The 16,899-nt window shown below is 47.8% G+C and overlaps 1 protein-coding gene across 11 annotated transcripts in view; it reads right to left on the minus strand.

The window, feature by feature from the left end:
* MAD1L1 (mitotic arrest deficient 1 like 1) overlaps window positions 1-16,899 on the minus strand; it is a 380,571-nt gene that overhangs the window by 296,995 nt on the left and 66,677 nt on the right. For 10 of the 11 annotated variants that reach the window (XM_089895520.1, XM_089895514.1, XM_089895517.1 and 7 more), the window contains one exon: window positions 1,011-1,097. The exons of the other annotated variant lie outside the window; for it this stretch is intronic. In XM_089895520.1, coding sequence (XP_089751646.1) covers window positions 1,011-1,097 — 87 coding nt within the window. The remainder of the gene's footprint in view (window positions 1-1,010; window positions 1,098-16,899) is intronic. 11 annotated transcript variants of the gene reach the window in all.

The following is a 16,899-nucleotide window of genomic DNA, read 5'->3' on the forward strand; positions in this document are numbered from 1 at the left end:
AAGTTGGAACTTTCAGCTCCACCCCCACCCCGCCTCCAGGGAGGGGAGCGGAGATAGAGACCAAGTGAATCACCAATGGCCATGATTGGCCATTAAGTTTCCTACTTAATCAAGCAGGAAACTCCACAGACACTGCTGAACAATGCGGCTTCCGAGTCACTGGACACAAGGAGGAGCTGGGAGGGCAGCACACCTGGAGAGGACACGGCAGCTCTGCCCCCACCCCACACACACGCCTCATGCATCTCTTCCCAGCCGGCTGATCCCAGCTGCACCCTTTGTAATAAACCAGTAATCCTAAATAAAGTGCTTCCCTGAGTTCTGTCGATCATTCTAGCAAACCGGCAGAGAGGGGCTGGGGGGACCCTGAATTTGCAGTCAGATGGAGTGCGGGTAGCCTGGGAACCCCGAGGCAGGCGCACCTTGTGGGACCGAGCCCTCACCTGTGGGGTGTGGCTGACCTGGGAGTGAGTGGCGGAGCTGAACTGACTCCTGGGGCACCCAGCAGGTGTCAGAGGCAGAACTGGTATGGAACCAATTCCTCAGGCCCTGGAGGGAGTCAGAGCTGCCTGCCCGGGCGTGGACACGAATGCCCCGGCTGTGCTGCTACGTGGGACCGTTCCCGAGGACACAAGTCCACACACGTACAAACACTCAGACACTTCAACCCAGGTTCCAGGTTTCCACACGTTCATGGGGCCACTCAGAGCCCACGCCTCCACAAAGACGCAAATGCTCCTGGTGGGGCACACGTCTTCCTCCCAGACCCCATGCCCTGGAAGCCAGCCCAGGGCTCCAGGGCTGATCTGCCACAGCGTCCAGATGACAGTACACCCGCCGCCTCAGCTGAGTCTCACTGCCACGGGGTACCCCGCTGCCCCAGCTCCCGCTCGCTCAGGCCGAGGCAGGGATGGTGAAGCACAGCCACTCCTCAGCCAGGGGCACACTCACCGGCACCCTGCTTTCCGAAGCGGACATGTCGCCACAAAACCATGGGCCGCCAGGCCTACCTGCTGGTGATGGAGCTGTTCCTGTCCTTGAGGGTGAGCTCGCGCTGCTGCAGCTCCACGATGAACCTGGACAGGTCCTCTGGGGTCCTGGGGAGATCAAGAACACATGTCAGTGCTGGTTGTGCCCTGAAGGGGGACTGGCTGACACTAGAAGGCGGCCCAAAGCCACTCCAGCCACTGGCGGTTCACAGGCCTGGGGAGAATTAGGGCCTGTGCACCGTCCCCGGAGCAGCGGGGTGTGGAGCTGTGCTCTCACCGCCAGCTGGGCTCACACCACAGCCAGCCGCTAGCCACGTAACACTGGGGACACTACTTTTATAAGCCCTGATTTTACTTCACCTGTAAAAATAGGGTCCATACATAACAATGTCACCATGCAGAGGATTTGAAGCGAGGTTTAAAAGCACCTACCAGGCAGCAAGCAGAGGAGGTGCCCAGTGCATTCCACTTGCCTTTCCTCCCTTCCCCTTCAAAATCCAGGTATAAGAACAGCAGCAATGTAACAACCACAACAGATACACACATGCCCAATGCCTCGTAATTTTCAAAAGTATTCCAGCTTAACGATCTCAGTTAATGCTCAGAGCAGCCCTGCTGTCTACTGTTTCCATTTTGCAAATGGGGAAACTGAGACTCAAAGACACTGAGGGCTGGTTCAAAGGCCACCCACGCTCAGCAGCAGTAAGCCTCAGTCTGAACCCCCTCCTCTAGCTCAGCACCACGGCTCGGGAGAACACACTCCAAGAATGGCTTTGACATACAGGTGGCCAACAGGGACACGAAAACATGCTCAACATCGCCAATTACTAGAGAAATACAAATCAACACTACAGTGAGGTACCACGTCACCAGGTCAGAATGGCCATCATCAAAACATCGACAAATAAGACATGCTGGAGAGGGTGCGGAGGAAAGGGAACCCCCCCACACACTGTTGGTGGGAATATAAATTGGTACAGCCACTATGGAGAACAGTATGGAGGTTCCTCAAAAAAGTAAAAATGGAACAACCATATGATCCTGCAATCCCACCCCTGGGAGAGGGACTGGAGAAAACTCTAATTCAAAAAGATACATGCATCTCAATGGTCACTGAAGCACTATTTACAAGAGCCAAAACATGGAAGCAACCTAAGTGTCCATCAACAGATGTGTGGATAAAGAAGATGTACACACACACACACACACACACACACACACACACACAGGAATACTACTCAGCCATAAAAAAAGAATGAGATAATGCCATTTGCAGCAACATGGACAGACCTAGAGACTGCCATACTGAGTGAAGTTAAGCCAGACAGGGAACGACATATATCATGTGATATCACTTACATGTGGAATCTAAAAAACGGATACAAATGAACTTATTTACAAAACACAAATAGACCCATAGACATAGAAAACAAACTCATGGTTACCAAAGTGGGGAGGGGGGGATAAATTTGAAATTTGAGATCAACATATACACACTACTGTATATAAAATAGATAAACAACAAGGATCTACTGTACAGCACAGGCAACTATATTCAATATCTTGCAATAACCTATACTGGAAAAGAATCTGAAAAAGAATAGATGTATTTAACTGAATCACTGTGCTGTACACCTGAAACTAACAACATTGTAAATTAACTATATTTCAATTTTTTTAAATGGCTGATTTTATTTTTAAAATGTCTTTGAGAGACAGAATGGAACTCCTAGCGGAGTGCAAACAGTCCCAACACCTGCGTGGGGCACACAGACTAGACGGCTCGCTGGTGTGCAGCGGCCGAGAGGAGGTGAGTGCAAGGGCCGGAGCCAGAGCCCAGGGCTACGCAGGGGCCACGGCTCAGTACCCACAGGCCCTCCTCCCGGCCCCCAGAGCCAGCGCACTGCCCAGTTTCCAAGAGCACTCTCTCGCCTCCTCACCCCTCCTGCTGAAGTCGGCACCTGCAGTCACGTCGTACCCAAGGACGGCTCACAGAAACCTGCTGAAACTGAGCCTCGAGTCCAGGGCCCACAGACTCTGCACCGCAGGGCCCCTGGGGCCTCCTCACCTCCCACTGGACTTTCCTCTGCCGCCTGAACACGGCAATCCGCCTGCTCCCCGAAACTCTGCGATAGTTAACCCTGGGCCTGCAAAGCTCTTCCCTCAGTCTCCCCAAGCCTAGCTCGGTCTCAAAAGAGAGGTCTCAGGAAAGATGTCACTTCCTCCAAGAAGCCCCCAACCCTCTCCCCACCCCATCATGACCCTCGCTGCATAGCACCACCACCCCTGCTATCAGTTTGGGGTCTCTCGGTGTCTGCCATCGCTAGAACGTTAGCCCAAAGACTTCCGCTTGTCGGTGGTACGTCCTGACAGCCCAGCGCAGCCCCTGCAGAGAGGGGGCCCATGGCCCCACTCGTCACACACAGGGGTTCTGGCATCAACATTCCTCCCAAGGTAATTCCACGATCTCTCCCTTTCAGACCACCTCATGGAGGCCCTTCCCTGGCCACCAGAAGAAAAACCCTTTCTTGGACATTTTGCGAGGACGTGGCCTCAAGGTGTGAGAACCGCTAGGCACAGTGCCGAGATTTCTACCCTAACTCTGCCCTGAACACAAGCCAACTTTGTGGATTAGAAAATACTTACATTGAAAAGATGTTTACCAGTAGAAGACCTTGAGAAACTAAAACCTAGGAGGGGGAGAGGTTGAACCAGCCTTGAATGCCAATTCCCCATTCTTTTCAGAGCTCCCTAATGTTTTCCAACCTCAGCGAGTTAAAGATACTAATAGGAAAATAAGTAAGCAAAACAAGTAAACCCTTTTAAGCCAAGAGATATTTTTTCTGAAACACTGTTAAGAGATTTAAGTTGTTTTCTATTTTTCTATGTTAGTCAAAGGAGTGTGCAAACTATTATTAAATCAATGGGAAGTTTATTTAAAACCAATGAAGCAACTTGCATGTCTACTTTTGCAAGGCCCCCAGTCCCTATGGGCCCAGGACCAGCCAACGCCATGTGGGACAGGCAGACGGGTGCCCAGAGGGTGACTGGGGGAGCATGACGACGACCGGCCTCCTCCTCACTCCCCTTCCAGGCTGGGCCAAGTCTGCTCAGACCTGAAAGAGCAGGAAGAGCCCGTGGAGAAGCATCTGTCAGACAGACGACCACACACTCTGCGGGGCCCCTCACTAGCCGAGGGGCAGCGATACCCTCCAGGCAGAAGCCTTCCTGGAAGCGGGGGAGCAACGGGCAGAGTCCGGAGCACGTGGCAGCAGTTTAGAAACAAGAGTCCTGCCCTGAGGTACAAAGTAGCCCCACAGGCTTCCCTGGGGGCGCAGTGGCTGCGAGTCCGCCTGCCGATGCAGGGGACGCGGGTTCGTGCCCCGGTCCGGGAAGATCCCACATGCCGCGGAGCGGCTGGGCCCGTGAGCCATGGCCGCTGAGCCTGTGCGTCCGGAGCTTGCGCTCCGCAACGGGAGAGGCCGCAGCAGTGAGGCCTGCCTACAGTAAAAAAAAAAAAAAAAAAATTAGCCCCACATAGAGTAACACAGAGGAGTCAGACTCTTAAACGAGGTTCTCCATTTTCCTTTGAAGTAAAGATAATTTGAAATGTAACAATTTAATAATGAGGGGAAATTAGGAAGGGTCAAATGAAGAGAAAAATGAACTCCTTCAGAAATGCTCCACTGCCGCTGATGGGTCCGGGCCTCTGCATCTTCCTGTGACACCTGCAGGCTGAGGCTACCTGCTCGCACACAGCAGCCCCCCCCACCACCACCCCCACCCCCTGTCCAGGGCGGCCCGAGGCTCACACCCTTCAGCTGAACTTCACAGAGGCCATCAGACACCCAAATGCTTTGGAACTTTTGAGCAGCTGTTTCAACAAAGCGTCAAGGGGCCTGGCTCCATATTCGAATAAACTAAGCAAGAAACTGGCTTTCCTCTACCCCCCTCCATGCCACTCCGCCCCCTCGACCAGCCATGCAAACAAGAGCCCCTGCAGCGTGGCCCGGGTTTGTGCTGCTCCCCCCCCCCCCCCCCCCGCCGAGACCGGCGGGGGCGGGACGCCGGGGGCAGGTGGCCTCTGCACAGCCACAAGGGTATGGCTCTCGCACTGCCCAAGGCCAAGTCAGACTCTCCAGCAGTGGCTTCCTGGCCACGCCCCAGGTGCAGTGCCATCATTCAGATGCGCCGACCCCCCCCCGCCCCCGCAACCCCACTCCCCACAGAGGAGGCGCTTCAAGCTGCAGGGCCTGCCTTTCCCAGGTGGTGCCCAATTCCGGAGACCAAACTGCACAGGCATGGACCCCGGATCCCATTCCTGCTTCAGCACTGCCCCGGCCGCTGCTGGAAGGCACGCAGCAACGGGACCACCTTCTCTGTGTGGCCTCTGGGCTGAAAACCTGCAGCTCCTACTCTGTAAACAGAGACTCAGGAGTCCTGTCCAGTCATCCCTGCTGGCCACTAGGTTTCAACTTCTAAAAACCCAGAGACCAGGAAGCCAGGCGACAACACTCAAGAACTGTTCTACCCTCAGAGACACAGAAAAGGCGGGAAGTCTTTAAAGAGATGGATGGACTGCGGGAGACCTGGGGCTCAGGTCACAGCTCAGACAACTCCAGGCTGAGCCCGGCTCAACAGGGCTTCTTTAGGCTTATTTCCAAAACCCCAAGACCCAAGCACACGGCGGCACTACCACCTGATAACCCCTCACACATCCGTTCACGTCATGGGAGCGGGAACCTTTAAAACCACTTCTTAAGGTACACGATTCAACCCCACTGTAACACGAGGATTGGGAAACAAGGACAAAACAAAGGTAATAGTGAAAGCGGTGTGTGATAGCTCATCATGTAAATGAGGAGCACAAGCTTCCATTTAAAATTATCATTAATCAATAAACAGTATGGAATTCCACACACCTTTAGTTTGCAGTGTTGATCAAAAAGAAAATGTGTTCTGTTGGAGGGCTGTACTGTATGACCTTTAGTTAAAACAGAGTACTAGGGCTTCCCTGGTGGCGCAGTGGTTGAGAGTCCGCCTGCCGATGCAGGGGACACGGGTTCGTGCCCCGGTCCGGGAGGATCCCACATGCCGCGGAGCGGCTGGGCCCATGAGCCATGGCCGCTGAGCCTGCGCGTCCGGAGCCTGTGCTCCGCAATGGGAGAGGCCGCAGCAGTGAGAGGCCCGCGTACCGCAAAAAAAAAAAACAAAAAAACAGAGTACTTGTGAGGCACTGGTTTGAGAATGTTCCACGTGAGAAAAAGAAAAGATAGTGAGGTGGGTTTGGCAACACGTGTACATTCTTGAGGCCGCGACAGGGCGAACCGAGGGCGCGGGTGAAGTTTGATCAAGGGGGCAGGAGGCCTGGCTTCAGGAGACCTCTGTCTAAACTGACAGCAGTACTATGAACACACCTGAAGAGAAGGAAGTAGGAAGAAATTAGGGCCTAAAGGACTCCCAAGGTAACCCAGTCCCCTGGGTGGACGGGCAGGAGGCATCTGGGTAACAGAGGACATGATCCCGGGCAGACTCATGCATCCCCGAGGTCCCACCATGGGCTCCTTGGGGAAGAAACCCAAGCAGGAGAGCTCACTCATCCAGCACAGTGGCTCCTGTGACCTAGCAAGACAAGTCGCTAGCAAGGCTACCGCCCTGCCCCACGGCCCCAAGGAGGGCTGAGCCGTCCTCCTGGACCAGGTAAGAAGAGCAGCTGAAAGAGGAGACCACACCCATCGACCAGCAACTGCACTTCCAGGAACACGTCTCAAGGAAGCAACCAGGGGTGTGCCCTACGTATGGTTAAGTACGCATCGTGGCATTGCTTGTTTCTCAATGTTGGTAAAACACACGTAACACAGACCTTCCCATCTAAACCACTTCTGAGTGCACACCCAGCGTCAGTGAGTCGTGCAGCCATCACCACCATACGTCTCCAGAACTTTCTCACGTTCCCAAACTGAGACCCTGTAGCCATTAAACAACAACCGCAATTCCCCCCACTCCCAAGCCAGCCCTTGGCGCCCACCCTCTACTCTATGAATGCGACGCCTCCAGGGACCTCATATAAGTAAAATCATGCACTATTTGTCCTTCTGTGTCTGTCTTAATTCACTTAGCCTGAGGTCCTCAGTGTGCCAAATGTCTTATGTGACATTTGTTACATAGCAGAAACTAAGACACCATTCCTCTTTAAGGCTGAGTAATATTCCACTGCATGGATATACTTATTTTACTTAACCATTCGTCCTTCAATGGGTTGTTGCTACCCTTTGGCTACTGTGAATAATGCTGCTATGAACACTGGTTTTCAAATATGTGTTCAACTCTTTACTTTCAACTCCTTTGGATACATACCCAGAAGAAGAATTGCTGGATCATTCCATTTTCAATTTTTTGAGGAACCGCCATACCATTTTCTATACCAGCTGTATGATTTTACATTCCCTGTGTATTTGTTTTTGCTTTAAAAAAAAAAAACCTCAACAAGAGAAAATAAGTGAATAAGTTCTCACAGCCATAACATGGGATACTATGTCTGTTAAATCTGATGCTAGGCAAAAAGAGCTGGCCAGATGGCCGCTACAGATCACAAAATGTACAAGAGAACATAGGAGGGCATACTCCCTCCTGGTCAGGGCAATGGGATACGTATGGCTTCGTGGGATGTGGCATTGTAAAGTGTGTGTGTGTTGGGGGGGGGCGTGTCTGGAATAGTCAGAGTAACCCATGGGCCATTTGCACCAGAATCATCTGGATTAACTCCAGCCCACCTACCTCCAACTCTGGACCCACTGAAACGAAACCCCTGGAGGTGGGGTTTGGGACCTGCCAACAAGTGATTTTTTTTTTTAACATCTTTATTAGAGTATAATTGCTTTACAATAGTGTGTTAGTTTCTACTGTATAACAAAGTGAATCAGCTACACATATACATATATCTCCATATGCCCTTCCTCTTGCATCTCCCTCCCACCCTCCCTATCCCACCCCTCTAGTGGGCCACAAAGCACCGAGCTGATCTCCCTGTGCTATGCGGCTGCTTCCCACTAGCTATCTATTTTACATTTGGTAGTGTATATATATGTCCATGCCACTCTCTCACTTCGTCCCAGCTTACCCTTCCCTCTCCCTCTGTCCTCAAGTCCATTCTCTATGTCTGCGTCTTTATTCCTGTCCTGCTCCTAGGTTCTTCAGAACCTTTTTTTTTTCTTAGCTTCCACAAATATGTGTTAGCATGTGGTATTTGTTTTTCCCTTTCTGACTTACTTCACTCTGTATGACAGTCTCTAGGTCCATCCACCTCACTACAAATAATTTCATTTCTTTTTATGGCTGAGTAATATTCCACTGTATATATGCGCCACATCTTCTTTAGCCATTCATCTGTCAATGGACATTTGGGTTGCTTCCATGTCCTGGCTATTGTAAATAGTGCTGCAATGAACACTGTGGTACATGTTTCTTTTTCAATTATGGTTTTCTCAGGGTATATGCCCAGTAGTGGGGCTGCTGGGTCATACGGTAGTTCTATTTTTAGTCTTTTAAGGAACCTCCATACTGTCCTCCATAGTGGCTGTATCAATTTACATTCCCACCAACAGTGCAAGTGGGTTCCCTTTTCTCACACCCTCTCCAGCATTTATTGTTTGTAGATTTTTTGATTATGGCCACTGTGATTGGTGTGAGATGATATCTCATTGTAGTTTTGATTTGCATTTCTCTAATGATTAGTTATGTTGAGCATCCTTTCATGTGTTTGTTGGCAATCTGTATATATTCTTTGGAGAAATGTCTATTTAGGTCTTCTGCCCATTTTGGATTGGGATCTGCATGAGCTGCTTATAAATTTAGGAGATTAATCCTTTGTCAGTTGCTTCATTTGCAACTATTTTCTCCCATTCTGAGAGTTCTCTTTTTGTCTTGTTTATGGTTTCCTTTGCTGTGCAAAAGCTTTTAGGTTTCATTAGGTCCCGTTTGTTTATTTTTGTTTTTATTTCCATTTCTCTAGGAGGTGGGTCAAAAAGGATCTTGCTGTGATTTATGTCATAGAGTGTTCTTCCTATGTTTTCCTCTAGGAGTTTTATAGTGTCTGGCCTTACATTTAGGTCTTTAATCCATTTTGAATTTACTTTTGTGTATGGTGTTAAGGAGTGTTTTAATTTCATTCTTTTACATGTAGCTGTCCAGTTTTCCCAGCACCACTTACTGAAGAGGCTGTCTTTTCTCTATTGTATATTCTTGCCTCCTTGATCATCAAAGATAAGGTGACCATATGTGCGTGGGTTCATCTCTGGGCTTTCTATCCTGTTCCATTGATGTATATTTCTCTTTTTGTGCCAGTACCATACTGTCTTGATTACTGTAACTTTGTAGTATAGTGTGAAGTCAGGGAGCCTGATTCCTCCAGATCCGTTTTTCTTTCTCAAGATTGCACTGGCTATTCGGGGTCTTTTGTGTTTCCATACAAATTGTGAGATTTTTTGTTCTAGTTCTGTGGAAAATGCTGTTGGTAGTTTGATACGGATGGCACTGAATCTGTAGATTGCTTTGGGTAGTACAGTCATTTTCACAATGTTGATTCTTCCAATCCAAGAACATGGTATATCTCTCCATCTGTCGGTATCATCTTTAATTTCTTTCATCAGTGTCTTATAGTTTTCTGCATACAGGTCTTCTGTCTCCTTAAATAGGTTTATTCCTATTTATTTTATTCTTTTTGTTGCAATGGTAAATGGGAGTGTTTCCTTAATTTCACTTCCAGATTTTTCATCATTAGTGTATAGGAATGCCAGAGATTTCTGTGCATTAATTTTGTATCCTGCTACTTTACCATATTCATTGATTAGCTCTAGCAGTTTTCTGGTAGCATCTTTGGGATTCTCTATGTATAGTATCATGTCATCTGCAAACAGTGACAGCTTTACTTCCTTTTTTCTGATTTGGATTCCTTTTATTTCTTTTTCTTCTCAGATTGCTGTGGCTAAAACTATGTTGAATAATAGCAGTGAGAGTGGGCAACCTTGTCTTGTTCCTGATCTTAGAGGAAATGGTTTCACTTTTTCACCATTGAGAATAACGTTGGCTGTGCGTTTGTCACATATGGCCTTTATTATGTTGAGGTAAGTTCCCTCTATGCCTACTTTCTGGAGGATTTTTATCATAAATGGGTGTTGAATTTTGTCGAAATCTTTTTCTGCATCTATTGAGATGACCATATGGTTTTTATCCTTCAATTTGTTAATATGGTGTATCACATTGATTGATTTGCGTCTATTGAAGAATCCTTGTGTCCCTGGGATAAACCCCACTTGATCGTGGTGTTTGATCCTTTTCACGTGCTGCTGGATTCTGTTTGCTAGTATTTTGTTGAGGATTTTTGCATCTATGTTCAGCAGTGATATTGGCCTGTAGTTTTCCTTTCTTGTGACATCTTTGTCTGGTTTTGGTATCAGAGCGATGTTGGCCTCATAGAATGAGTTTGGGAGTGTTCCTCCCACTGCTACATTTTGGAAGAGTTTGAGAAGGATGGGTGATAGCTCTTCTCTAAATGTTTGATAGAATTCGCCTGTGAAGCCATCTGCTCCTGGGCTTTTGTTTGTTGGAAGATTTTTAATCACAGTTTCAATTTCAGTGCTTGTGATTGGTCTGTTTATATTTTCTATTTCTTTGTGGTTCAGTCTCGGAAGGTTGTGCTTTTCTAAGAATTTGTGCATTTCTTCCAGGTTGTGCATTTTATTGGCATAGACTTGCTTGTAGTAGTCTCTCATGATCCTTTGTATTTCTGCAGTGTCAGTTGTTACTTTCCCTTTTTCATTTCTAATTCTATTGAGTCTTCTCCCTTTTTTTCTTGATGAGTCTGGCTAAAGGTTTATCAATTTTATCTTCTCAAAGAACCAGCTTTTAGTTTTATTGATCTTTGCTACTGTTTCCTTCATTTCTTTTCCATTTATTTCTGCTCTGATCTTTATGATTTCTTTCCTTCTGCTAACTTTGGGGTTGTTTTGTTCTTCTTTCTTTAATTGCTTTAGATGTAAGGTTAGGTTGGTTCTTTGAGATTTTTCTTGTTTCCTGAGGTAGGATTTTATAGCTATAAACTTCCCTCTTAGAACTGCTTTTGCTGCATCCCATAGGTTTTGGGCCATCGTGTTTTCATTGTCATTTGTTTCCAGGTTTTTTTGATTTCCTCTTCAATTTCTTCAGTGATCTCTTGGTTATTTAGTACTGTATTGTTTAGCCTCCATGTGTTCATATTTTTTACAGATTTTTTCCTGTAATTGATATCTAGTCTCATAGCATTGTGGTCAGAAAAGATACTTGATATGATTTCAATTTTCTTAAATTTACCAAGGCTTAATTTGTGACTCAAGATATGATCTATCCTGGAGAATGCTCCATGAGCACTTGAGAAGAAAGTGTATTCTGTTGTTTTTGGATGGAATGTCCTATAAATATCAATTAAGTCCATCTTGTTTAATGTATCATTTAAAGCTTGTGTTTCCTTATTTATTTACATTTTGGTGCAAGTGGTCCATTGGTGAAAGTGGGGTGTTAAATTCCCCTACTATGACTGTGTTACTGTTGATTTCCCCTTTTACGGCTGTTAGCATTTGCCTTATGTATTGAGGTGCTCCTATGTTGGGTGCATAAATATTTACAATTGTTGTATCTTCTTCTTGGATTGATCCCTTGATCATTATGTAGTGTCCTTCTTTGTCTCTTGTAATAGTCTTTATCTTAAAGTCTATTTTGTCTGATACGAGAATTGCTACTCCAGCTTTCTTCTGATTTCCATTTGCATGGAATATCTTTTTCCATCCCCTCACTTTCAGTCTGTATGTGTCCCTAGGTATGAAGTAGACAGCATATATATGGGTCTTGTTTTTGTATCCATTCAGCTAGTCTATGTCTTTTGGTTGGAGCATTTAATCCATTTACATTTAAGGTAGTTATCGATATGTATGTTCCTATTACCACTTTCTTGATTGTTTTGGGTTTGTCATTGTAGATCTTCTCCTTCTCTTGTGTTTCTTGTCTAGAGAAGTTCCTTTAGCATTTGTTGTAAAGCTGGTTTGGTGGTGCTGAATTCTCTTAGCTTTTGCTTGTCTGTAAAGGTTTTAATTTCTCCGTCGAATCTGAATGAGATCCTTGCTGGGTAGAGTAATCTTGGTTGTAGGTTTTTCCCTTTCATCACTTTAAATATGTCCTGCCAATCCCTTCTGGCTTGCAGAGTTTCTGCTGAAAGATCAACTGTTAACCTTATGGGGATTCCCTTGTGTGGTATTTGTTGCTTTTCCCTTGCTGCTTTTAATATTTTTTCTTTGCATTTAATTTTTGATAGTTTGATTAGTATGTGTCTTGGCGTGTTTCTCCTTGGATTTATCCTGTATGGGACTCTCTGTGCTTCCTGGACTTGATTGACTATTTCCTTTCCCATATTAGGGAAGTTTTCAACTATAATCTCTTCAAATATTTTCTCAGTCCCCTTCTTTTTCTCTTGTTCTTCTGGGACCCCTATAATTCAAATGTTGGTGCGTTTAATGTTGTCCCAGAGGTCTCTGAGACTGTCCTCAGTTCTTTTCATTCTTTTTTCTTTATTCTGCTCTGCAGTAGTTATTTCCACTATTTTATCTTCCAGGTCACTTATCCGTTCTTCTGCCTCAGTTATTCTGCTATTGATTCCTTCTAGGGAATTTTTAATTTCATTTATTGTGTGTTTGCTCTTTAGTTCTTCTAGGTCCTTGTTAAACATTTCTTGTATTTTCTCCATTCTATTTCAAGATTTTGGATCATCTTTACTATCATTGCTCTGAATTCTTTTCAGGTAGACTGCCTATTTCCTCTTCATTTGTTAGGTCTGGTGGGTTTTTACCTTGCTCCTTCATCTGCTGTGTGTTTCTCTGTCTTCTCATTTTAGTTACCTTACTGTGTTTGGGGTCTCCTTTTCACAGGCTGCAGGTTCGTAGTTCCCGTTGTTTTTGGTGTCTTCTCCCAGTGGGTAAGGTTGGTTCAGTGGGTTGTGTAGGCTTCCTGGTGGAGGGGACTAGTGCCTGTGTTCTGGTGGATGAGGCTGGATCTTGTCTTTCTGGTGGGCAGGACCACGTCCAGTGGTGTGTTTTGGGGTGTCTGTGAATTTATGATTTTAGGCTGCCTCTCTGCTAATGGATGGGGTTGTGTTCCTCTCTTGCTAGTTGTTTGGCATGGGGTGTTCAGCACTGTAGCTTGCTGGTTGTTGAGTGGAGCTGGGTCTTAGCGTTGAGATGAAGATCTCTGGGAGAGCTTTCACTGTTTGGTATTACGTGGGGCAGGGAGGTCTCTGGTCGACCAATGTCCTGAACTCGGCTCTCCCACCTCAGATGCTCAGGCCTGACAACCGGCTGGAGCACCAAGACCCTGTCAGCCACACGCCTCAGAAGAAGAGAGAGGAAAGGAAGGAAGGAAGGAAGGAAGGAAGGAAGGGAGGGAGGGAGGGAGGGAGGAAGGAAAAGAAAGAAAGGAAGGGAGGGAGGGAGGGAGGGAGAGAGGGAGGGAGGGAGGGAGGGAGGAAAGAAAGAAAGAAAGAAAGAAAGAAAGAAAGAAAGAAAGAAAGAAAGAAAGAAAGAAAGAAAGAAAGAGAAAGAAAGAAAGAAAATAATACAATAAAGTTATGAAAGTAAAAAAAAGTATTAAAAATTAAAAAATTAAGAAGTAATAAAAAAAAGAAAGAGAGCAACCAAACCAAAAAACAAATCCACCAATGAAAACAAGCGCTAAAAACTATACTAAAAAAAAAAAAAACGGACAGACAGAACCCTAGGACAAATGGCAAAAGCAAAGCTATACAAAGTCACACAAAGAAGCATACACATAGACACTCACAAACAGAAAAAAAGGAAAAATTATATATACATAAAAAAAGGAAGAGAGCAACCAAATCAATAAAGAAATCTACCAATGATAATAAGCTCTAAATACTAAACTAAGATAAACAGAAAACCGGAAACAAATTAGATGCAGAAAGCAAACCCCAAGTCTACAGTTGCTCCCAAAGTCCACCGCCTCAATTTGGGGATGATTCATTGTCTATTCAGGTATTCCAGAGATGCAGGGTACACCAAATTGATTGTGGAGATTTAATCCGCTGCTCCCAAGGCTGCTGGAAGAAATTTCCCTTTCTCTTCTTTGTTCACACAGCTTCTGGGGTTCAGCTTTGGATTTGGACCCGCCTCTGCGTGTAGGTTGCCTGAGGGCGTCTGTTCTTCGCTCAGACAGGACGGGGTTAAAGGAGCAGCTGATTCGGGGGCTCTGGCTCACTCAGGCCAGAGGGAGGGAGGGGTATGGAGTGCGGGGCGAGCCTGCGGCGGTAGAGGCCGGCGTGACATTGCAACAGCCTGAGGTGCGCCGTGCGTTCTCCCAGGGAAGTTGTCCCTGGATCATGGGACCCTGGCAGTGGCGGGCCGCACAGGCTCCCGGGAGGGGAGGTGTGGATAGTGACCTGTGCTCGCACACAGGCTTCTTGGTGGCAGCAGCAGCAGCCTTAGCGTCCCATGCCCATCTCTGGGGTCCGCGCTGATAGCCACGGCTCACGCCCGTCTCTGGAGCTCATTTAGGCAGTGCTCTGAACCCCCTCTCCTCGCGCACCATGAAACAATGGTCTCTTGCCTCTTAGGCAGGTCCAGACTTTTCCCCGGACTCCCTCCCGGCTAGCTGTGGCTCACTAGCCCCCTTCAGGCTGTGTTCACGTAGCTGACCCCAGTCCTCTCCCTGGGATCTGACTGACCTCTGCAGCCCAAGCCTCAGCTCCCAGCCCCCACCCGCCCAGGTGGGTGAGCCGACAAGCCTCTCGGGCTGGTGAGTGCTGGTCGGCACCGATCCTCTGTGCGGGAATCTCTCCGCTTTGCCCTCCGCACCCCTGTGGCTGCACTCTCCTCCGCGGCTCCGAAGCTTCCCCCCGGCTCACCCCCATCTCCGCCCACGAAGGGGCTTCCGAGTGTGTGGAGACCTTTCCTCCTTCACAGCTCCCTCCCAGAGGTGTAGGTCCCATCCCTATTCTTCTGTCTCTGTTTATCCTTTTTCTTTTGCCCTACCCAGGTACGTGGGGAGTTTCTTGCCTTTTGGGAAGTCTGAGGTCTTCTGCCAGCGTTCAGTAGGTGTTCTGTAAGAGTTGTTCCACATGTAGATGTAGTTCTGATGTATTTGTGGGGAGGAAGGTGATCTCCTTGTCTTACTCCTCCGCCATCTTGAAGGCACCCCCCAACAAGTGATTACTGTGCACAACTTAAAACCACTGAGCATTTGTAGAAATGGAGAAATCTACGCAGCAAAGTAATCATATAACACATCAAGGCAAGACACCAAAAAATTCTGTGCCACCCAGAAAACCATCTGCTACACACTTGACAAAGACAACATTCTCTGAGGTTCTCTGTCAATTTGATAGACAAATATTGTTTCAGAACTTGGTCCAAATCTAAAAGAGGAATCCCAGAAGACAAAGCAAAGTGATTTACCTACAAATGTCATTGCAAGAACACTGGAAACTAAGAGTTGAAATCAAGTGACTGCTGTGGTTACTATGTAAGAAAAGGGTACCAGACGTTTTTGCCAATTTGATATATAATCAACCATCTCCTTCAAAATAATTATAATAATAATACAACACAAAATACGATACAAAAACCAGAAATAGCTAATGAAAACACAACAGCAAGGCTGCTATGAACAGGGCTGCTCCATCACACAACCGCAGGGGGAACTGCAAGTTCCTGTGGTCATGGAAGTTTGTTTCTGAGGCGGAACTGTAACACGGGAGAATCACTGCACGTTCTGAGACAGGAATTCTCAGCACCTACGGACGCTACACCGTCACCCTTTCAACAGCCTTAGGAGGTCGGCACTGCCAGCACCCCGATTCTACAGCGGGGGACGCTGGGGCACAGGAGAGCCAAGAGTAACCCACACCCAGACGGCCAGGCTGAGGCCGTGTCCCTGACTCTGTGCTGTCGTGTCCAACAACTGCAGACTAGGTGTATGAACTGTGCCATATGCACGATGCCATCAAGACAGTAAGTGTAAGTGACGTGAGGAAATAGTCCAACGATAACAAGTGTATACGGACACTGAAAAAAGCAAAACCAGAAACGAGATTAAGGGCAGTTCGAGTAAAAACATCCCTGGGGAGGTAAGAGCTGGAAGAAGATGTTTAGGAACAGGCAGAGTCACATTCCAGTTGTGGGATTCCTGGTATTTTGTTCCTTTTTTCAAAAAGAGTCTATAATTTTGTTGTGAGAACAACTCCAGCTGTGGAAGCCAGGAGCCACGGAACTGGTGGCCAGCTGTCAGCTGAACCCGCACATCACACTCACAAGGCATCTTCGTGGGTTGTTCCAAAGAGCCCCCAACCACCATGGCCCAGCGGCCGCAGGGACAGCCCGTCAGGACGCCCAGGACCAGCGCACCTGCTCTGGCTCCGTCACTGTTCCCGCCGGCCAGGTGTGGACGGCTGGTTCTACACGGCGCATGGGGGCTGAGGGGCTGCACGCCATTCCCGAGGCCCAGGCCTCTTGCCCCTGAGCCCTGACCCAGGCGGAGAATGAGGCAGACGTGTGCGGTGTATTGTAACTGCTTGTGCATCCCTCCACCCTCGCTCTCCAAGCTCTGCGAGGCTGACAGCTGAGCACAGGAAGGAAGAGGAACAGCATGCTCCGTAAGGACCACACACTGGGCAGGAGCGGGGAGGGCAGGAGCAGGGGGTGGGGGTGGGGGCAGGAGGGGGCAAGACAGGAGCAGGGGATGGGGGGAGGGCAGGAGGGGGATGGGCAGGACGGGCAACACTGATTTCTGGGCCATGGGGAGGGCATTCATTTGCTCAGAGCCTAGTGACCACCTGGCCAGCACTGCACGCAGGACGAGCGCCCAGACCCCCTTCTCC

This window comes from Delphinapterus leucas, chromosome 15 (genome assembly GCF_059928025.1).
Source record: "Delphinapterus leucas isolate spDelLeu-1000000601 "Yukka" chromosome 15, BTC_Dleu_Yukka2, whole genome shotgun sequence".
Classification (NCBI taxonomy): Eukaryota; Metazoa; Chordata; class Mammalia; order Artiodactyla; family Monodontidae; genus Delphinapterus; species Delphinapterus leucas.